This window comes from Azolla caroliniana, unplaced genomic scaffold (genome assembly GCF_043228905.1).
Source record: "Azolla caroliniana isolate FFs.n. ecotype wild unplaced genomic scaffold, voAzoCaro1.0.p SCAF_1, whole genome shotgun sequence".
Taxonomy (NCBI): domain Eukaryota; kingdom Viridiplantae; phylum Streptophyta; class Polypodiopsida; order Salviniales; family Salviniaceae; genus Azolla; species Azolla caroliniana.
The window spans coordinates 33,279,849-33,301,877 of record NW_028230436.1 but is presented as its reverse complement, the minus strand read 5'-3'; the positions used below and the strand labels follow the sequence as shown (position 1 = coordinate 33,301,877).

Below are 22,029 nucleotides of genomic sequence, written 5' to 3'. Positions count from 1 at the left end.
CTCTCTCTCTCTCTCTCTCTCTCTCTCTCTCTCTGTCTCGTGGATGGGTTTTCACATTGGATCGCTCCTTACTTGCATTTGGGGGGGAATTCGGGTGTCTTAATCGGGTTTACCGGTCACGCCAACAACATATGCTTTTGTCCGTCTTGATGTATGTATGTATGTATGTATGTATGTATGTACATATGTATGTATGTATGTATGTATGTATGTATGTATGTATGTAATGCATGTAATGCATGTAATGTATGTATGTATGAATGAATGTATGTATGTATGTAATGCATGTAATGCATGTTATGCATGTAATGTATGTATGTATGTATGTATGTAATGCATGTAATGCATGTAATGTATGTATGTATGAATGTATGTATGTATGTATGTAATGTATGTATGTATGTATGTATGTAATGCATGTATTTAATGCATGTAATGTATGTATGTATGTATGTATGTAATGCATGTAATGTATGTATGTATGTATGTGTGTGTGTGTGTGTGTGTGTGTGTGTGTGTGTGTGTGTGTATGTATGAATGAATCTATGTATTGTATGTAATGTATGTATGTGACATTCTGAACAAAGGTTAAGAAAACCCTTGACCCTTTCAAGTCCAAGAGATAGATAATATATATGTTATTAGCCATATGTAGTTGGATCATCAACATCAACAATGATTAACTATTGTTGTGGTTCCCAATCTTCATCCACTATGTTGGTGACCCTAAATTAGAGCATTGTATTTCTAACTTTTTCAATACCGCAAATTTGGGAGCTTCTAAGCTTCTGAACCTCCAAATATTTATCTTCTCCATGGTGAAAAACTTCCCTTGGGGGCTTTTGGTAAACCCATTCTACTAACACAGCTAGACCTATTCTTCTTGATAGAATTGATATGGTAGTAGAATGTAGACTCTAACTTATTGTCATGACTCATATCATAATCATTTGTTATCAACCACATTGTTATTGTCTCTTATTATTGAAGGTTTCTCTCCTCCCATATTTGAACTCGCTGCTCTATGGAATGTTGGACGCTAGTGTTCACTCGTATAAAATCTCACTCAAAGTCAAGTGTTACACGGTTGTGATATCGTAATCAGGGATAACCATTATTTTGACCTTGTTTAATGGATATTGCCTACTTTAGCTTACTCCTTGTTATAGTCTAAGCTAGAACAAATTTGATTTGATAAAAACCATGCAAAAAAAGAAAATTAATCGCTACTAAATATAGCACCTCGATGCATAATAATCGGAGAACTTAACCACAAACATAAGTAAGAGATACAAAAGAACAAGTGTGAAGAAGATATGATTGTTGTGTTACTTAGATAAATATACGAGGGGCTTGTAACTTGGACATTGCACATTTTTTTATGGTTATAAAAACTCCCTTAGTACTACAACATCATTACTCTTGCATTACTAGAATTTATGTATCTTGTAGTTAATAGTGACAATGAAACCTCGATACTGGTCAATTAATTTCATGGCTACTTACAATGGCATATAGTAAGAAAGGAGGTTCCTTACTACCTAGGTAAAGTTTGTACCGCTTATCATTTTAGCTTTGTAATTCCATGCTGTTAGTAAGAAATGTAATGATTAAGATCTTAACATATATGATATTACTATGTAGTTGGAATAACAACTGATTTTGTGTTTTACCCCACTATAAAAAAAGATAAATTGTTCTTAAATCATGAGACCTATTTACATAGCCTCAATAATGTCCTTATTGGGGCAAGGGATCAAGATTGTTTTCAAAAAGTCAAAAAGCTCATTCAAAAGATAATTTATTTGGTGAGCTTCGTTGCTTGAGCTTTTTTGTCTTTTTAGTATTTTAATGTGCATAGGTACATAGACCAATGCATGCATGCATACATACATACAGATGTACATAGCCTACTCCAACATTAGGCTAAAAAGAGTTTCGAACGTAATGCCCATGCATACATACATACAAACGTACATAGCCTACTCCAACAGCATCGAACGTAATGCCTCTTTCCAAGTTTTGGTTGTTGTTGTTGTTGTGTGTGCCTCTCTTAAGATTGCCAAAGTTAAGGTACATACACTAACTTTCATCCACTCACATTTTAACATGATGAAAAATTTGGCATTCTAGAAGCCCCATTCAATGGTTTCCTATACTTCGACACGTTGATTGTTCATCATCATCTTTTACATAGTTTTTGAAGAAACATGATCTAATGATCGATTCCTTGTTTCTTCCACAACATTGTATCAAGTGCATTAACGATTCCCTGGCATCTCGGCATTCCATTCATAGGCCTTCCTTTTGTGTCACCAATGCCTACCTATGTCACATCCATCTTTTCTTCAATAGTGGTTTCATAGCAACATTAGTACTACCAGTGTCTTTCACATCCTTTGTGGTGTTGCCATATGGTTCAAATTCTATTTAAGAAAGATCTTCCACTATAAGCATTCTATCATGCCTTATATTCCCAACATCACTTGAGGATCTTCCGCTAGACCCAATTTTTATCACTACTCCATGTGTGCATTTATCACTCAAATGTTGTCCTCCTCCAAGGGAAACAACATATGCCATATCAACCACTCCAATGCAGATGCAATTTCTTCCAAAAATTCATGGATGTCGAGGTTTTCGTGCAAAATTCCGTCACAAAGTATAATTAGACATCTAATACAAGTCTTGAATTTGGAGCTTTGCCATAGGTTTATCGTCCGAGGAAGTTTTTTTAGCATAACCACCACCTGATGAATAGCACAAAATAGCTCTTGCGCAACATAGCGCCCTTGTAATTCTTGCACCTCATCGGACGGATCACTTAAGGACTTGGTATTTGGTGACCAAGATGTTATGTCCCTTACTTTTGGCGATTCCACTATCAATCCACCAAAGTGTTGTGAGATGGAGTACTTGGATATTATCTCTAAAACAGCTCTAATCTTGTCAAACATATGATGTTGTGGATGCTGCTCATGTTTTTGCTGATATTGCTGATGGTAGTGTTGCGGATCATGTTGAGGTTCATAATTCCCTTCATGAATGCATCTAGTTTGGAGCACCACTAGCAAACATTTCCCGATGCTTGAGAGTGCTGCTTTCATTTCGAGATTCTCGAGTTGGCTTAGGTTTAGCTCATTCTCGGCGCGAGCAAGCTTGATCATCGACAAAATATCGCAGCATACATTTCTCGCGGATTCATTGTCCCCGACTCTTTCGGTGCCTTCACCGACCCTTTCGATGCCTTTACAATGCTTCGTGGTGATGGCTCTTGATAAGAGCCCCCAATTATGATCATGGTTTACTTGATTCTCTAATATAAGTTGGTCTTGCAAACCAGGGTTGAGGTGTTGATCCAGAGGTAATGATGCCAACTTCTCCATTTCTTCAAAGTCATCCATGAAATTAGGGGTGCCACCTCTCGTCTCCTTTATGTGGTCTAGTTGAGAAATTAAAGCAAATGCCCATGACTTTGAAGAGTTCATACCGTCCTCAAAAACATCAAGCTTCACATCATCTTCAAAATCTGAGCTACTTGAATTGGACTTGTTTTTATGAACACACATAAATTTAGCTGATGATCTGAGATCTCCATCTCTTTTTACTACTTGGAAATCACGGTCTCCTTCTTCCGAATCTCGAATGATATGGTCCCATTCTTTAACTCCCTTTGGGGCATCAATGGGATCATCAGCCTTAACCCTCCTCACCTCTCCTTTTGTTTTACATTGAATTAGCTCCTTCCTAAACACATTTAGTCGATACAACTTACACTTTGCGTGCTCTTTCTCCACTAGTTCTAGCTGTGTTTGGAGTAGATTGACTCTAGCTTCTGCTTTGATTCGTGCTTCGAATTCGTCAGTGTGAAGCTTTTCTAGCCTTCTTTTGTCGGTCATTTCCTTATCAATCTGGCTCTTGAGGATTACTTTATCAGTCATTTCCTTCTCAATCCGGTTCTCAAGCCTTATTTTGTCCATCATTTCCCTCTCGAGTTGCTTCCTCAAAACATCGGCCTCGCGTTCCGCCTCATGCCAGCCTTCAGATGAAATGCCATTGATAAGCATGTATACAGACAGTATGAAGTCACACACTTGCAAGATATAACTATATCTCAAAATAAATTCACAAGCAGCTTTGAATTCACAATATATACATATAAATATGGGGGCTGGTTCTCTACCTAAGACAGCTTCTTCAGCTACATTTGCATGTTGTTGGACCAGCTCTTCATACGCAGTAAAGAGGATCCGAAGCTTCATCTCGACTTCATGATGAAGGAAACTCTTGGTATCAGGCTCCACCTAGTATTAATTACACTATTCATATCAATCCACCAAATTTAAACCTTAATTCTACAATGTTTAAGCATCAAATCTCTCGCAACTTAAATTGTTCGACTACTTTCAGTCATTGGATGTTTGATCAAACTTTTGAAAGTTTGAATATCACTTAGACGCTAAGAAGACCCTAATTAAAACCTACATGACTATGAATTTTCCACACTGAGTATTGAAAGCCATAAGCCAATTTCCCTTTGATAATGAAGTTTAGAAGATGTGTGTGTGTGAGAGAGAGAGAGAGAGTGAGAGAGTTGCTTTCATAAATGTTAAGGAAGATAAATTTAGTGGGCATATATTTGCATGTTAAGTTAATGCTCTTAAATCATGTATATAACCTACCATTTCCTGGCGAGATTCTGTATGAGATCCATAACTCCTTTGCTTTGAATCATGAGCTTCTACTAAATTTGTATTATTATCACTATTATTATTTGGTGTGAAACAGAATGAATTAGTTGATGATGTTGATATTGATGATAGTGATGGTGATGGTGATGGTGATGGTGATGCATTCATCTTCCATGAACACCTATATACTGTCTTCATTCCTTCATCGATTTCTAAGCTTGGAATCATTAGCTATAGATAGGTTTAGGGGCTAGGGGTTAAGATTAGGGCAGAGCAACTAATAGAGTCACATGATAATTATCAGAGCTCAACACAGTTCAGATCCGATCAGATTTGACGATGGTAAAGTTGAATCCATTGATAGTAGGATTTTGATTGAGGGTTTTCTTCTAGGGCTTAAGGTGTTCAGGTTTTTTGGGGGGGATGTTTAGGGTTTTGGGGTCGATCAAAGTGATGATTTGAAGCCAAAGAGCATCTGAAATTGATAGTAGGATTTCGGTTTTGTCTATCAAATTGATGGTGATGAAGACATCATACAGCGTGGACAGGGAGGAGGGTTCTAGGGTTTAAGGCGTAGGAAATTTCTAGGGTTCTATAAAACACAATCGATGATGATAAAGTTACAGAGCAATGATTGCGGGGTCTTGAGGGGGGAGGCCGTTAGGGTGTTGATGAGATAGATAGATAGATAGATAGATAAGTGGTGATGGTGATGAAAGATGAAGGCTACAGCCTACAAGCAGGAGGGCATGGATAGTAGAAAGTAGAAAGTAGAAAGTAGGCGTTAGGGTTAGGGTTAGGGTTAGGGCTACTATAGTACAAATTTACAGTAATGGGTGAGGATTGGTTTGGGTTTGTTGTGTATTGACAGAGAAGCAGAGAGAGAGAGAGAGAGAGAGAGAGAGAGAAAGAGAGAGAAGTACAGAACAGGCTAGAAACAGAGAGTGTGTTGTGTGTGGTTTGTTTAGTAAGTAAGAAATTTGAGTTACCATTTCATTCATTCATTCATTTTGGCTTCTTCTTTTGGTTAAAAACTGAGATTTCTTACCTTTATGTATGTGATTCTTACCATAGTTCATAATATACTCGAATGCATTGGCAATCATTCTTTTCATACGAATGCAACCGAATGCGTATGTTGTCAAAACATTCTTATGCTCTCTCTTTTTTAAACGCTTTTTACCTTAAATTTTTCACCTTAAAAAAAATGTTTTACCTGATAATATATAATGAATACAAAAAGTATGGTATTTACCATACTTCGAGGGTGTTTACCATTCTCGGATGCGAATACACGTATGGTACGTATGGTTCATACTATGATTCTAACACTACCACTACTAGTGCCACTTGCACACACCCATTGCCAATGAAAGAAACAAAAAACAAACAAAAGCCATGGGCAACCCTATAGATAGAGAGAGATAGAGAGAGAGAAAGAGAGAGAGAAAATTGGTTGTCCATATGGATGTAGCTCAGTTGGTAAGTTTGCCGAACGGAGACCAAGTGGTCATGGGTTCAACCCCACCACATTCCACACTGGCATCTAGTGAATTAAGATAGATATCTATGGAGTAATAGAGAGGCTAGTGCTAGTAGCTTAACGCTTGCACCTAGGTTAATCTAATTACGATAAAAGAGAGAGTCTTTCTTTCCTTCCATCTATCTCATCATCAAATCTCCAAATCCACCATATTATATTTGCTGCACCCCCCCTTGCAAAAATGGCGAGCTTCGCACCGTACCCGTCCTTGCACGATTTCCTTGCTTTCTTTCTCCCATTCCATTTTTGAGTTTTCTACATTGTAAGCTACTCCGCTTCTTCGGATTTCGAAGATGTTCGTTTCTTTCTCTTTCTTTCTTTTTGTCCATTGCTTTCTTATCATCACCCCGAATTTCTAAGATGTTCGTGCCAATAGATGGTAGCGATAACCTTTTTAACTCCCCACATGCAAGACTGATCATGATCTTTTTATTTTATTTTTATTGTGTGATTATGATGGGGAGATCGTGTTGTGCATTAACCCATTAAGCCATGTCACTGGAAGGGGTTTGTCATCTATAAATAAAAAAAGCCCTTGTGGGCTCCCGATAATTAACCTCTAGGAAATCGGAATGCAAAGCACCAACACACATCCTTCTGATTGAACACTCTATGTCGAGTGCTTGTGTTGTATGTTCACAATTCCGCTATTTGTCCATATTTTCATGCTTAATTCTATTTCTTCTAGCCATCTTTGAGACAAAATCTTTTAAGTTTGTTTCCAATTGATGGAAGTCCTTCTATGGATATTTATGTTTTATTTTGAGCACCAACAATCTTTATTTTCTATGGTTTTATACATCAAATTGAGGTTTCCCACCCAAAAAACACAATAACTTATTCCAACATGTGTATTTATTCATATTTATTAAATAATTTGGAGATGGGCATACTTCATGCACATAATTTCGATAAAAGGAATCGACGAACCCATCCATTGCCCCATTAGCAAGTGGATGTCAACCACAAGCTTCTCTAGAAACCTCCACGATAATAATTTATATTACACACAACCAAATTCAATATGTCTTTCAAAGAATGAGGGCTCCCTTAGTTTGACCATTACAAGATCACAACTATGCATCAAGGTGTGAATACATGCATACGAAAATTTCTTGCCTTTCACAAAAGTGTCTAAACAATGAGTAATGACAGCAAGAACAAACTTAACTTTTGACTACATGTCAAGCACAAACGCAATGTCATGTAGTTATTACCCAATGAAGTCCATGAATTGTGGATAAACACTAGTTCAAGGCTTTCATGTGCATCATGGTCCATTGACCTCCCTTTTTCCCTCGTTTTGGTCATGTATCTCAATTTATGGTGTTTTGTTGTGTTATTGATGTGACAAAAGTTACTATTTTGCTCTTTTATTTCCATATCATGGGTAACATAGTTTTTACAAAGAACTTCATTACGCTATAACCAACCACCATGGGCTTAAACAAAAGTTTGTTGAACAATCACATATTTTAACATTGCAATAAACCCTTTCAAGTTATTATACCCCATGAAAATTTCAAAGTAAATTTGAAACTCACCAAAATCACTATTAGTTTTAAATCGTTTCATACAATTTATATCTCAAATGATAGGTAATGTGAATTTCTCACTCGAGAAAGGGTGAGTTTCTGACGGTATGGAGCTTTTAACTAAATAATATGATAAAGTCTATCTTGTTTCAAAATGCTATGTTGATTTCTTGTTGTTTTTAAAGATGAAATTTTACTGAGTAAAAAAGCAAATGCCCCACTATTATGGAAAACAAGGTGTTCTCTCTCTATCTCTCTCTTGGTAAAAGCACACAATTATATTAATTGAATGTAAAATCCAATTAGTTACAACTTACAACACTTTTTAGTCTCCTCTACCTATCATATGCCTATGTAGGGAGAGGGACGTCCTCTAATGCCTTTTACCCCATGTCTATTATAAAACATGAAAGCATTACCCATATTCCAATTGTGTTGTAGTCCCCAATAATGTAAAATTTGGAACAATATCTCTATCTTATCATTTGAACCATTTTGGACATATTAAGAAAAAACCCATTGTTGAGGTCTAAACAACAGTGAGTTAAAACTTGCCAAATGTCCGATAAGTACTTCCAAATGGCACACACTATAGGACATTTAATGAATCTATGTGTATTATCCTCTAATGGAACGGTGAAAAAGAAACAAGTGCTAGACCCTAGTCCTCATCTCTTTAAGGTCGAACCTAATGGGATCCATCTCCATTTGAATACCTTTGCACGAAACGGTAGATAGGAATGTCGACCACGTTGTAATATTTTCCACCACCTTGCATCCAACTTACATACATTCCACAACTTCTTTGCGTTAGGAGATAGCCAAGATAATGATGCCATTGCATGATGATACAATATATTTGTAGTGACCTGTAACAAGCGTGTACCATCTTGTAACCGCCAATCCACCCAAGGTGCAACATTAGTATATCTTGTAATTTTTCCCAATTAAATCCATAATTTGGAGGAATACATAACCATCGCTTCACATCTTCAAATTCCGACAACCTTTGAGATTCATTATCAACCACATCGTCAAAATGTACAATCCCCAAACGAAATAAACGATTGAATTGAGATCTCAACTTCTCTTTCCCATGTCAATCTCTCTCTTTTCTTTTTACCATGTTATTAAAATAGGAACAAAAATGAAACACTAAAATGAACCTAAAGAAAAACACACACAAATGTTCAAGATTTTGAATGATTCTTTGGAATCTCTATCATTCCTTTACATTCATTCCAGTTTAACTCTCCAATTCATTGGTCCAAATATGCTTTGGCATGTGGTGAAATTATACTTGATGAGGGATTTTGTTATTCTTGTTCAAGACATCTTTTGTTGGGTGATAAACATGAACATTTTTACAAGAAATTTCAGTTCACAACGGTTCATTTCTTTACCATTGTTAAAGTGCAATGTTGTCCTTTTTACACTTTTGACTGTGAGAAATACGCAATGTTACAAGAACTTGGTTTTTACTCTTTATAGTGGAAGAAAATGTTGGTGCCACTGTTGTATAGCCAATTTTCTAGTGACGAAGTACAAGTTTGCAAGATGAACTCCAAAGAGTTTTATAATGAACAAAACAAAACATCAAACCCAAAAAGTACAAGTTAAATTCTGATAAGCTAGTCCAATGAATCTAAACATCGATTTTAAAGGCAACGTTTGCTCATTGTGCTTTAGCATGTAATGTCTTCTTTTATTGTAGATTGATGCTACGATTATTCTAAAGCTTTCTGAACCATATCATTGAGGATTAGTCCAAGGATAAGTAATTGAAAGAAAGAAACAACACGAACATTAATAGCTTTACTCAAAGCACAACTCTTTGAAGTTTACTTGGAAAACAAAATCCTATTTTAACATATATTTACCTCGAAGCTTTCTTTTGTAAAGTATTTAAAAAAAACCACCAATTTTGTTCAATTGAAAAAGTTCAAATGTATTGTTATATCATATACTAAGAGTCAAGGTAAATAATTCTTTTCCAACTTGGCAGGCAAATAATAGACAACACCAAGAAATGAACACAGAGAAGTTACATGGCCTTTAAAAGTAGGATTCATATTTCTTCTTTTTGGGAGATGCAACCATTTGAAGCATGCATTGCTAGTAAACCTAGAGTTAAAGTTGTTTGAGCCACGTTATTCTTAAATTGTCATGTAATGTATACCAAATTTAAGAAACCATGTTGAAAAATGTATGATGGGTAACAAGTCTAAGTGGAACTAGGGAAATTCTTTGACTCCCCGGAATCATTGTTGATTACTTGATGGTAAGGATTTGGACAATCTTCTCTTTTTGGGCTTTGATAGTCATAAACTACCAATCCGTGTAATCATGATTTCTCATTCTCTTTATTCATACCACTCCACTCACTGCTCCCTCACCTCCATCACTCCATCAAATTAATTTCAATTTACTCTATGATAATGATCATACAAGAAACAAATTGTACCTCCTTATGCAAGGAAAAACATATAAAGGGAACTTAAGAGGTAGCACCATTGCTAAGTTGTGATTAATAAGGTCCTCCGGCAGCGAATAGGGGATATGTACTTCCTCAAACCATGTTCTAAAAACTTTTCCTAAAAACGATATATCAAGATAGGAATCAAACTTTTTAAATCCAGTGAACCAAGGCACACGCTTCATGTTCAAAAATGTGTTCTTACAAACGATATATTGAGACAGGAATCAGTCTGTTAATGCAATAGACTAAGGTACACACTAGTGATACAAGTAAAAATGTTGATCAACCAAGAGATAATGGTTATATTAACAAAATGCTTCCAAATAATTGAAGCCAATGATCTCCCAAACAATGGGTGAGACAATGTGGCATGAATAGCTTTGCAAATGTTAATCAGTTTGTGATATTTTGCAAGCATTTGTGATAGGAAAAATCTTCTAATGATCCATCCTTTCGAACCAACACAAAACACCGGGTTTTCGGGAACTTCAAATTTCGTCCAATCTGTCCTCCAAATAAAAATTCCGCTTGAGAAGCTTAAAGAGAACACTCAAATGTCAAGCAAGAAAATTAGCTTTTGAGAAATCAAAATCATACTCTTATTGCTGTGATTCCACAACCAATTTTCTGCTCAAGGTTAGGATGATAAATTAGGATCTTATGTTTGATAAACTCCATATCTTCCTCCTCAAGATATTGACCATCACAGTACCTAAACAATTTTTTTTTAAAAAGGGGTTGTGTAAATCTATGAAGATCAATCATCATTACAACATTACCAATGAACATATGTTCTTACAACTTAACAATCAAGAGAATACCTAAAAAAAAAATGTTTAATATTAGAGAATATGTATGGTTCATTTTAAACATGAACATATGGATTATTAAAAGCATATATATCTAAGCCATACCTGTGGTGGAGGATGTTTTGTACTGAGACTGTAAGTTCTGATATGACTTGATTTATTGGATCACATGGTCCTTCACTGAAACGTTCTATGTTTGTTCTTTCACACTCTTCAAATCCAGGGGGCAATTCTTCAATATCCATAGATTTATGAGCATCATCTCTCTTTGAAAATCCAGGGGGATATTCCATGTCCATATAAAGATCATCACAATACATGTCAACCCCTTCAGTAACTTCCACTGCATTTATTTTCTCAAAGCTTTCTTTATTTTTGATTATGTCATCCTCTTCAAGGTCTTGCACTATATTTTCTTCAAAGGTTCCTTTATTCTTCATTATGCCGTCATCATCCCCTTCAGTGACTTGCTCTATATTGTTTTGAAACTTTTCTTTGTTCCTTATTACATACTCATCCTTTTCAGTGACTTGCTCTCTATTTTTTTCAAGCGTTTTTTTATTCCTGATTATCTCAGCATAAGCTTTGTCTGGAGCTTTGGTGTCATTTGCCTAGTTCCCATTTAAAAAGAAAAAAGAAAACAGAAGTTAAACGAAAATTATAATATGCATGTTAAAGTTGTCCATTATTGAAATATATCAAAGCCGGCCTTAATGAAACCCAGTGACATATCGGGGAAAAAAAGAATCTCAATACAGGTGACATAATATCATGCATACAAGAATGCTACTCTATATTGATAAAGTCATATGACAATGACAGCTTACCTGGCACCATATAAGGTCAAAAAAATCATTTTCTCCCATACCATCACTTTTCCCCCAAACAATTGAAGATAGCAACCCACACAACTCCTCAGTTTTCCGATTCCTTGCTGCATCAAAAAAGGCATGTTTTGGGTCCTGCAAGGAAATTTAATTAGTTGAATTCGTGTGAACAAAAAGAAGTCACCCATGCATGCTGCAAAATGGATCAAAAACTGGAAATAATGAAAAAGAGCAAAATGGAAAAAGGAAAGGAAAAGAAATTGAAAAACTATGCATACCGCAAAGGCACCTTCCGTGAAAGGTGCGGAAATTCCCATCTCTTTATTCCATAATTTCATACCAGTTGCAGTGAGGGCCAGTACTTTCCCAGAATGGGTCATATAATCAGCAATCAGTGAAAGGTGTCTACCATGGACCTTTCCACCTATACTCTGAACAGAAAGCTTAAGTCTCTGCATACAGATATTAGTCAATACATTCAGGGGTATGTTTATAAAAAAGAATTATTATCACATAAGTATAATATGTGTATGTTTGATGTCTGTTACCTCATAAATAAGTTTTCTAGCTGCTTCAATGCCCATTGTGCTACAAACTTCGGAAACGCTATAAGGTCCACTTCTTTGCCAATCAACCAACTCCATTATTCCACAACAGCTCTCTCTGACAGTTCTCCATGTTCCATTTCCAGAGGAAGCTTCACTAGATACCTCAACAACAAGTTCTCCCATAGGCTTGTTATCTTTATTAGCACCTGCAGCTATTGGCTGCTTTGGTATATCTCCTGTATTACATAATACATTATTGCAATCCTCCCACTGAATGGTTGCAGTCTTGATTTGCGGAGAACCTGGCATAAAACCAATGTTTACAAGAATTGCACTATGAAATTCATGCCTCCATCAGAGAGAGTTTTTCACTAAAAAAAATAGAACATTCTAGTAATTTTTGAAAACTTTGGGTGTATTCTGGTAGCTACCAATGGGTAATCACTTTGATGTTCTACCAACAACTTAAAAAAGAAGTCTATAATACTGTTGTCCGTCCCATCATGCTATTGGATTCAAATATCTAGAGCACTGAATCTGAAATCTATCAATCACGAAGAGGATGGACTTGAACATGTCCATTTCTCTGAGGGATACTTATTCTCATGTTGAAAACATGCTTTGCATTTTCTGAAATGCCATTCCATCTTTGCTTTCTCAAACACAAAATCATCAAAATATTCAGTAAAATTGGTACTAATATAGCTTAGAGAAGTTAGAAATCCCCTTCTTGATATTGTGTCCTCGAAAAACTACTTGGGAGTTACCTCTAAGAACTGATCTCGATAATGATGGGATTGTAGAGTACTTCAGAAAATTTGGATGCTCATAACCAAAGGTGTTTACTTCCACCACCTCTACAAAGTCATAATGGACAAGAATACAAGGACAACTTTGACTGGAACTTCCAAATTCACAATCTTCGCTGCATATTGTAACAGAAATTGGTCAATGTATGAGCACTCTAGCTAAACTACATGAAAACTATTACAAAGAAAAGATTACTAGTGACTACATAAAAAGAGAAATAGTTAAGAAAAATATTTATGCAGACACCATTGAATACATAGTGCACGTTGAAGACTATAAGAACATTGTTTCATAGACCAGCATAAAGAAATGAAGTGTACAAAAAACCATTTAACCCACAATTCATCCCATTACAGAATGATGCCTATGCCTCTCCAACTTTCTCAGTCCATCAAAATTCAGAACGTTAAGTGATTGGCAAACAAGATTCTCTGGTACCCCAGGCAGTTATTTGTAACTTATTAGGTTTGTACTTTTTTAACATGAGATAATAGTTGTAATCTCTTGTTTGGGTCTGATAGGCCATTTTGGCCTCTCAAACGACAGCAATTTACCTTCTAGTTAAGATACGAACCACATTCAGATTGTTGTAAGACAGCATCATTACTACAGCACACGGTAAATCCTACTGAGAGATAATTATAACAATTATAAATATATCAACGTCTCAAAAATTATTTCTGTTTTCTCGTCAATGCAAGTAACAAAAGAAAACGCGTCTTTCACCTCCAGCATCCTAAAACTGAATTGTATGAAATGTAATCATGAATATCCCACAATCAGGCTTGATCCCTGATTATTGGAACCGAAACTGCTGGTCTATGAAAATATCCATCACTGGATGATCCATGATGAATATTTCCATAGCACAGCAATTCCTAGGGAAAGGCCATGGGGGTTTTCCCTTGATCTCTCTGTTAAGTTATAACTATACTTTCTTAACTCTTAACCTTTTTCATTAATGTTGCATATGCATAAGCCTTAAGGTTTAAGTGCACAATGCATATGCCTCTGCAGCTGCTTCATCTACCTCTGGCATTACCATATAGATCTGACACTCTTTGATAGGAGGATTTGTCTTTTGCATCCACAACTGCTTTTCTAATGTTCATTATGTCAATGGCTGCTCTCGCATTACTATATAGACCTAATAATCTTTGATAGAAAGATCATCCTATGATGGAAATACGAGAAACATAGATCACCTGCAGTGAAAATTTTCAGTTTTTTGTGCAGAAAAGTGTCCACAAAAAGCTGAAAAAATATCTCCCACTTTGAGGTTTATCCTTCTTAATGTTTCCTGCACAGCAATAAATAGTGATAAACAAGTAATCTAACAACTTTTGCAGGAAGAGGAATTTTTTAGCAAGAAATATATATCTGCTTTCAGGGACAATGAAGCTGACTTGATACTGAAATAAAGAGCAAGAGAACCGTATGTACCTGGGAAATATGAATATGGATTAACCAAGGAGATTGCTTCAGTGAGGTACTAGTTGAGTTAGCTCTTTCAAAGTTATGTCTGTAAAAGAATTCAAAAATCAGTTACATATAGCATTCATCAAATTATGAATTTTGTTGATTCTTAAGTAACAGATGTTACTCGATCATTGTTGTGAAAGGAATATTTCCAAGAGTTATGCGTTGAAGATGGCATTGAATTTTCAAAGCTGCTCTTTCCCAATCAGATTTCTTCCTCACTGCTTGACTGGATATTCTTAAAGTAGACTTAAGATCAAGATGCTTGAGTTTTGAGTGTGTTCCCCTTGACAGGGTTTCCTGAACAAACAAACATTATAAAATTTCAAGAACTCTACATAATTACTGACTACATGATACTAACCCTCTGAAGATTCTCACCTTCAACAGTGTGATAGGGTTTACTGTGGTTGATACACTTTGATCGAAAGTATACTTGTAAGTTGGTTCTATGATTGCAGTTACTGCCAAAGCACCTACAGCCTCTCCTCCTGGAGAGTCACTATCATAACAAAACTGAACAATATGATTTCCATTTCGTGTTCGCACTGAACCATCGTAAGCAGCATACAGCTCTCTCATTCCAAACATGCAACTCCTAAAGAGCTCCCCGGCACCTTCTATGCCATATCCTTTTGGCACACATCGTTTTGATATTACATGATTCAAGAATTCCTTATATTTTAGGCCATCTAAGAATGATGATTCTATTATCCCAGGATACTCCCAAAATCCTTCCATTGGTTCCTTTGCATGAAACCACCTTTTCCCATCCAATAATTGCAAACCCAAACAAGCACTTTGTTGTACCAGTTTATGTAACGACCCTTTACTTCCTGATTTCACCATGGCTAACATGGGATTTGAGCTTGAACCATATCTTTCAACTGTAGTTTGTATATCCTGGAACACGGTTTGGAATGCCTCTATGCCGATATCATCATTATTCTTGGATGCCATGGAACTTTCCTTAACCATTTCCTTTCCACAAGAAATATCGATATGATTGTTTATACTGAACAATTCTACTGCTCTACGTGACGAATCTCTTGCTTCCTCTAATCCAGTCTCAACTTCCCCCATCAGCCTTTTCCTAGACTTGAAGTCCTTTGCTAAAAGTAGATCTTTCAATCCCACACTAAAACCCACCACAGAAAGCCATTCATGGAGCACATTCTGAATACGTATTAGGAATAAAGAAGTTTCCTCTGGGCCTGCCTGATCTAAGACGATCTGAACGATTCCATTTGGATTTTTCATCAACTGCTTTTTGTCAGCAGGACACTCTAGAATCTCACTATTACAAATTACTAAGTCTTTTGAGTTTATATGAGGGGGTAATGTCATGCTAAAAAGCTGCAAACCTGTCCATAATGGGGTACCCTCAGGAGATTTCACAATAGCAGGTATTGGTATGCCTGAGTCACAATACATGTTCAGCATTTGCATATGGTATTTGTCTATCCAGAAGTATGTTTGGAGCATCAAGTAGCTTGAGAGTAAACCATCCTCTGACATACCTAATAATGATTGACCTCCTTGAGGAGACTTCATTTGCCTAGATACCTTTAACATCTCTGTTACCTCAGCCTTAGCTGCAAGGGATTGAGGAACATACATGTGCAGTATATCTCCATCAAAATCAGCCAAGAAGGGGCTGCACATTGTTGGATTTATTCCGAAACTATGCCTATTTTCTATTTTTGCTTCAAATCCTATGAAGGAATGCATGTGGATTGTTGGTGATCTATTAGCAAAAATTAGATCTCCATCAATCAGTGGCCTCTCCATAACATCCCCGATTTGCAGATCAGGATGGCTTGGACCGGAGAAGATGCGACATTTCTTATCTCTAATGATGGAGATTTTATTCGTACTTTTAGACATATCATCTTTTAATTTCTCTAGGTTGTACCTAGTTACTGTCACTGGAACTTTGAGCTTTTTTGCAACAATATGTGGTATAGCCAAATGCTGCAATCCAAGGTTTGGATCACCTGTAACAACTGCAATCGCAGAATAATGTGTACGTTTACCGAGAATGTTCTTCTTAAACCATGTTGGGCCTACCCTTTGAATTGTCTGCATGAACCTTTTAACTCCACTTTTATATCTTTGATGTGCAGCTTGCTCCTTCTCATTTGCAAAAATCTAAAAATAATATTTTTTCCACACAAGAAATAGAAAATCTGCTTTAACCAGCTTGAAAATTGACATTAAAAAGATATGCAGAAATTATTGATCACTTTTATTGCATTCATTAAGAAAAGAAAAAACAAAACTCCACAAATCTAAACAGAATGGTTTTGATAGATTCTTGTTAATGAATTGAGGGTTCCTGTAGTATTAGTTTTCTGCGTCTTGCAAGTCATCAAAATGGTGCTCCATTATGATCACCCAACTGGAAAGGTTTAGAAGTGCATTGCCATTTTGATGCATGCTAGGTTTGGCCCTTATGTTCTTCTACAAGGAAAATTCACATGTTCTTCTTAGTGTAAATAGTAGGTCGCAAACTTCTCAAAGATAAAAAAAAATCACTTATAAATCAAATTCATGGTGAACACCTGGTTTGAGTTGAGCCTGATATTTCTAAGAAATACACTAAAAGAAGCTTAATAGAGACAGAAAATAATCGAGTGCCAAATATACATTGTGTAAGAATCTCAATTTGTCATCATGATCTTTATACATTGTTTACATATTGGATCATCAGAATCTTTAACTTTGATGGATTCGCAACTGATAAATAATAATAATAAACCATTATTGGGTTATGATATCACCTCCATGAGCATATTGTGAACATTGCACTCATTTTTAGACCCATCTCATGAATCTAGGAAACTTTCTCCACTCATGAATCTCTGATCAATAATATTCTATCACAAATATTGTCACCATTACAGTAGCAAAACTTCCATGAACGAATCTTTAATAAGCACAATAATATCATAAAGATAATACGCATTCCAACCTAAATCAGAAAGCTTTTTACACTTACTTTAAATGATTTGAAGTAGTTCAAAACTCTAGCTTGAAGTTCAATAGAATCTCTTTCAGCAACGTATAGGTCACTGTAGATTGGCTTTATCGAATTGTTTAATGAAAGGATACTGGCAAGCATTTGAGTTTTTGAGCCCTGGAATGAGAGGCATTCTAATCAAATGAACTCATTGACTAATACGCATAAGATGACAAATATAATGTAGAAAACAGAAAAAACGTGCAAATCTAATATAGTATCCAGATCTACAATGTATTAAAAAGATAATGACAGCAAACACATCTATTATATTCTAATTTTCACATGTTCAACATCTTTAACTACATAAACGCAGATGAGTTTATATGAAAACTATGTCGTAAAGATAATATTCCTACTTACACGATCAAGTTTTCTAGAAGTAGTTCCAGCTTTAGACGTCTCCACAAACCTCAAACAGTTTGGAGGGATGAGGAAATCATTCATAATTAATGTTTCAGGTCTTGACGCCAACCTCATTTTCGCAATCTCCTCGGTTGATGCATTCTCCAGTATTTGGATGGCCTAAAACATGAAAACAGTACTCTAATGTCATCAGTTTAACATAGATATAATGTGTGTTTTACAGAACAAATCCAGAAACAAACCTCTGCAGGTAGAAGTGGTCTTGTCAATCTAGGATTGTCAACAACATCAATACTTTTGTCTATGAAGCTCCAACAATCAGATGGGAATGTAGGTTTATGACCATCAACATGCATCTCTATAGTATCAACATCTACATCTCCCAATTTTGCTGTTCCCAACCTCTTCTTGACAATTTTAAATTTAATATCTGGGTATGTCATATCAGATTCTTTCTGCAAACAAAAAACTAGAGTTTCTAATCTTCTCTAACTGGAATTTATGCATGTACAAAGTTTACTTTTATCTCACCAAACAATATTTGCATTTAGTTCTTGGGTATGATGGCTCAGGTTGTATCCATCCCTGTAGAAATATTCAAGTGAAAGCACATTTATCTTTGAGTAATGACATGAAGTCCATGGAGATCATCTCTCTCTTTAACTCAAAACATGAAGCTCATTGATAACATATTTAGGTTTGAAGTCCATGCAAATCATCTTTATCTTTGATTCATAACAAAATATTATCAAGTAGAAACAGCTATACAGCTTAGATAAACTGTAACACATGAGTTGTATTTGTTTTGCGATAATTTTATCATTTGCTACAAAAAGAAAGAAATGTCAAAATCTATAAAATCCATATCATTCATTCAAGTGCTCACTGAGATATTCAAATTAAAATGAATAGGTCAACCAATTAAAATGCATAAATCAAAATCAATTCAATATTCAATGTGTATGTTGCTTCCAGCAAGACAAGGTTGAGCATAAACAACGACATTCGAATGTTTTAAGCTAGATGAATCAAATAACAAACAAGATAGGACATCCATGTATACTTTATTATTATTATAAAACGTTCTTATCCAAAGTTGAATAATTTATATGGAAACCATATCATATGCAGTATATGCAAACATCAAGTTCCCAAACCCAGTATCAAAAGACATAACATTGGATGGAGAATTTAATCACCTCTATGAGCTTTTTTTGTTTGTGTGGCTTCTTCTTCCCACAAGATGGACATATTTTATTCAGAATTCGTACAAGAGTTTGTATATGTAGAGGATTGTATATGGGAACTGACAATGAGAAATGCCCGAAATGCCCTGATATTTAATATTCAATCAAGTTAAACGATGTACAGGTTTCTCGCCTCATTTTTAATACAGGTCACGTACCAGGACATCGATGTTCTTCTTGCATAGTTGAAACCTTACATGTAGCACATTTATATTCAGAATTGGGAAGGCCCAAGCGATTGTCACATAAACTTTTAAGTCCCCGGACATTCTCATGAATCTCAAATATAGATGATTCTTTCTACATAAAAAAATGAATTTAAGTTTCATGCGAACATATATATTTCTAATCTGGAAGAAAAAACGGTTAGGTCATAATACTATTTCATCAGATGTCATTGTGTCAAATCCAATCTTCTTTAACTGAGCCATTGGTGGCTCCCATGATTTCTTTAGCTGCAATTCCATCGAGATCTGATTCCTGTATATCATTGGCCATGAATAGTAAAAACCTATCCCATCTAGTTTTTTCAACTAATATAAATAAGAGCAAACATGTTTTCAGCTACATCCATAACCCAGTATCTCTTACATCAAAAGCCAGTTTCACGAAACTCTAGTACATAAGTTTGATTTGGCGTTAGTGATGTCTGCAAAGTTATGTAAGAATTTAGAAGACAATGCTGAAAGAGAAAAGCTTACAAAAGACGCAGTTGTAACCAGGTAAGCCTGCATAAACCAGTTGTTCTAAAGGTGAAAATACCTAGAAATTTTACATGCAGAAAAAGTGAGAACAAGAGAATAAAAATGATTTGTTTTCGTAGTGTAATATGAATATATCCAGAGTTTACAGATGCAATACATAATATGTATGTGCTATGTTACCCCTTCTGGTCTTTGCATAATGCATTTCCCATATCTTTTTATGATTTTTATCCATAGCTAGTTTGTATATCTGTGAATTACGCTACCTAAACAAACATTATACCTAGGAGCCTCTATATTTCTACAAACTTTTGTTATGGTTGCAAGAGCCTCTTTTTCAGACACTGGAAAAACATATAAAGTGTACCACTTTTTGGAGCAGAATGCGTTCATCTATACAAATGACAAGAACAGAAAAGGAAAACACACCATCTATAATATTAATATATATGCTACGTAATTAGACCATAGACCTATGAAGCTACAACTTCTGGTTTGACTATATGAGACTTGGTTTTGCTTCACTAAACAAGTATATATGATACTTGAATAAAAGGCATGGATATATACATACATCAGATGCAAAGATCAACCAGGACAGGGAACATCCCATATACAGTGACATGGTATGCATAGCACCTGATATATATAATTGATCACCTGCATACCTAACTTGTGGCGTCCACATTCACCACAGAGTTGATGCACCCTACTTGAACGACAAGTATAGTATACATATTTGCACCAAAACTAACAATGGAACCTGAATAGACCATTATGATAGGAAAATAAATGTCTACATACATATTTGGACTGAAACAAACAATGCGCACTTCAAATTGAATGATGTTGACATCATTAAAAATAGCAAATAATATAATAATATGAGCTTCTATACATGCCCACAGACGTACATATGTGTTTTTTATAATATAATAATATGCCAATGTTGAATCTACTACTTTTGTTTCGATGCATTTCAAAAGTTCGACGAGAAACAAAGACTTGTGTTTGATGTTAGCATCATTAAAAAAGCAAACTAGACAAAACATTGTGCTTGCTAATCCATGAACGCCTAGAAGAGGCGGATATAAGTCCATCCATATTGTGTGTGTGTGTGTGTGTGTGTGTGTGTATTACGTATAACCATATCTTTGTAAAATATTTCTGTGTTGCCCTTTCTGAGCGCCAAACTTTCTTTTGTTTCCATTAATCAATAACAGGAGAGAAGGAGAGAGAGAGAGAGAGAGATCATCTTATATTGACTAGTGTATATGTTGCTTTGCATATCATGAGCATACCTCAATTCACAACGGTATAACAAGTGGAGCTAAGTAGGAAGGGAAGGAAACGATGACAACGACGGCGATGATGATGCTGTAGTGACAATGTCTGAGTCTCTGCTCCAGCACAAACTTCGTCCTCGCCATACATATATGTATATGTAGTTGTTTTTCACGTTTGTGTGTGTGGAGAGTGTGTGTTCTGTTTTCCTCTTTTTGTTTGTTTTGGGGAAGAGTAGGGACGTTCATGAAAGGTGGTGCTTGCTTGCTTTTTGCATCGCTATATGTATGTATATATTGGTGGTGACTTTTCCTTGGCACTCTCGTCCATATCTCGTTCGCGCGAAGTATTATAATGGTCTTCGGCCACCCACTCGCCCTGAGGCACTCTTGCCCTCTCATGCCCACCTTCTTTTCTTCTTTTATTGACTTCCTGTAATTTGATGTTCGTGTACTATCATATCCATACATGAATGGGACCAAAGCTTGACCTCGCATAAACGTGTCTTGACACTTGTTATGAGCATATTCTTGATCATACATTAAAATCTAGTAGATTAGAGTAGCATTCATGCCTTGCCTTTAATAGACATGCACATATGACTAAAACTAAAGTTGCAGTTACAATGAGTTTGACCACTAGATTTCTTTGAACAAAAACCTTCATTGTCAATATGCCACAAAAC

At 35.7% G+C, this 22,029-nt stretch overlaps 2 protein-coding genes across 5 annotated transcripts; both read right to left on the bottom strand.

Moving 5' to 3' along the window:
• Positions 1 to 1,680: 1,680 nt before the first annotated feature.
• LOC147869914 (uncharacterized) lies at positions 1,681 to 5,220 on the bottom strand. Its single transcript, XM_087334659.1, has 3 exons — positions 4,683 to 5,220; positions 4,184 to 4,304; positions 1,681 to 4,039 (listed from the first exon to the last, which is right to left on the bottom strand). The coding sequence occupies exons 1-3, from the start codon at positions 4,917 to 4,919 to the stop codon at positions 2,544 to 2,546; spliced, it is 1,854 nt and encodes a 617-aa protein (XP_087190785.1). The 5' UTR covers positions 4,920 to 5,220; the 3' UTR covers positions 1,681 to 2,543.
• A 5,188-nt stretch (positions 5,221 to 10,408) lies between these two features.
• On the bottom strand, positions 10,409 to 21,491 carry NRPD1A (nuclear RNA polymerase D1A). 4 transcript variants are annotated; one of them, XM_087334631.1, is made up of 19 exons: positions 21,362 to 21,491; positions 19,737 to 19,836; positions 19,515 to 19,656; positions 19,309 to 19,442; positions 18,641 to 18,694; positions 18,352 to 18,564; positions 18,107 to 18,268; positions 17,723 to 17,860; positions 15,103 to 16,872; positions 14,846 to 15,021; positions 14,686 to 14,764; positions 14,448 to 14,542; positions 13,200 to 13,357; positions 12,433 to 12,734; positions 12,163 to 12,336; positions 11,885 to 12,019; positions 11,163 to 11,668; positions 10,846 to 10,960; positions 10,409 to 10,752 (listed from the first exon to the last, which is right to left on the bottom strand). In XM_087334631.1, exons 2-19 carry the CDS (start codon positions 19,821 to 19,823, stop codon positions 10,642 to 10,644), a joined length of 4,551 nt encoding a protein of 1,516 aa, XP_087190757.1. In that variant the 5' UTR covers positions 19,824 to 19,836; positions 21,362 to 21,491; the 3' UTR covers positions 10,409 to 10,641. The 4 variants fall into 4 exon arrangements, with proteins under 4 accessions (XP_087190757.1, XP_087190764.1, XP_087190750.1 ...); XM_087334638.1 differs by lacking the exon at positions 21,362 to 21,491 and adding an exon at positions 20,058 to 20,076; XM_087334624.1 differs by lacking the exon at positions 21,362 to 21,491 and having other exon boundaries at positions 19,737 to 19,933.
• Between the last annotated feature and the right edge of the window lie 538 nt (positions 21,492 to 22,029).

Bases quoted from the DNA above. Each gene is read 5' to 3' on its own strand.
- LOC147869914 (XM_087334659.1), bottom strand. From the start codon at position 4,919: ATGATTCCAAGCTTAGAAATCGATGAAGGAATGAAGACAGTATATAGG. The intron at 4,305-4,682 runs GTAGGTTATATA...AATTAATACTAG, and splicing joins CAGAATCTCGCCAGGAAATG to GTGGAGCCTGATACCAAGAG. The intron at 4,040-4,183 runs GTAGAGAACCAG...TTTCATCTGAAG, and splicing joins AGCTGAAGAAGCTGTCTTAG to GCTGGCATGAGGCGGAACGC.
- NRPD1A (XM_087334624.1), bottom strand. From the start codon at position 19,847: ATGATATACAGGAATCAGATCTCGATGGAATTGCAGCTAAAGAAATCA. The intron at 18,695-19,308 runs GTGATTAAATTC...ATATTTCTACAG, and splicing joins AACAAAAAAAGCTCATAGAG to GGATGGATACAACCTGAGCC. The intron at 18,565-18,640 runs GTGAGATAAAAG...TTTTGTTTGCAG, and splicing joins CTAAATGCAAATATTGTTTG to AAAGAATCTGATATGACATA.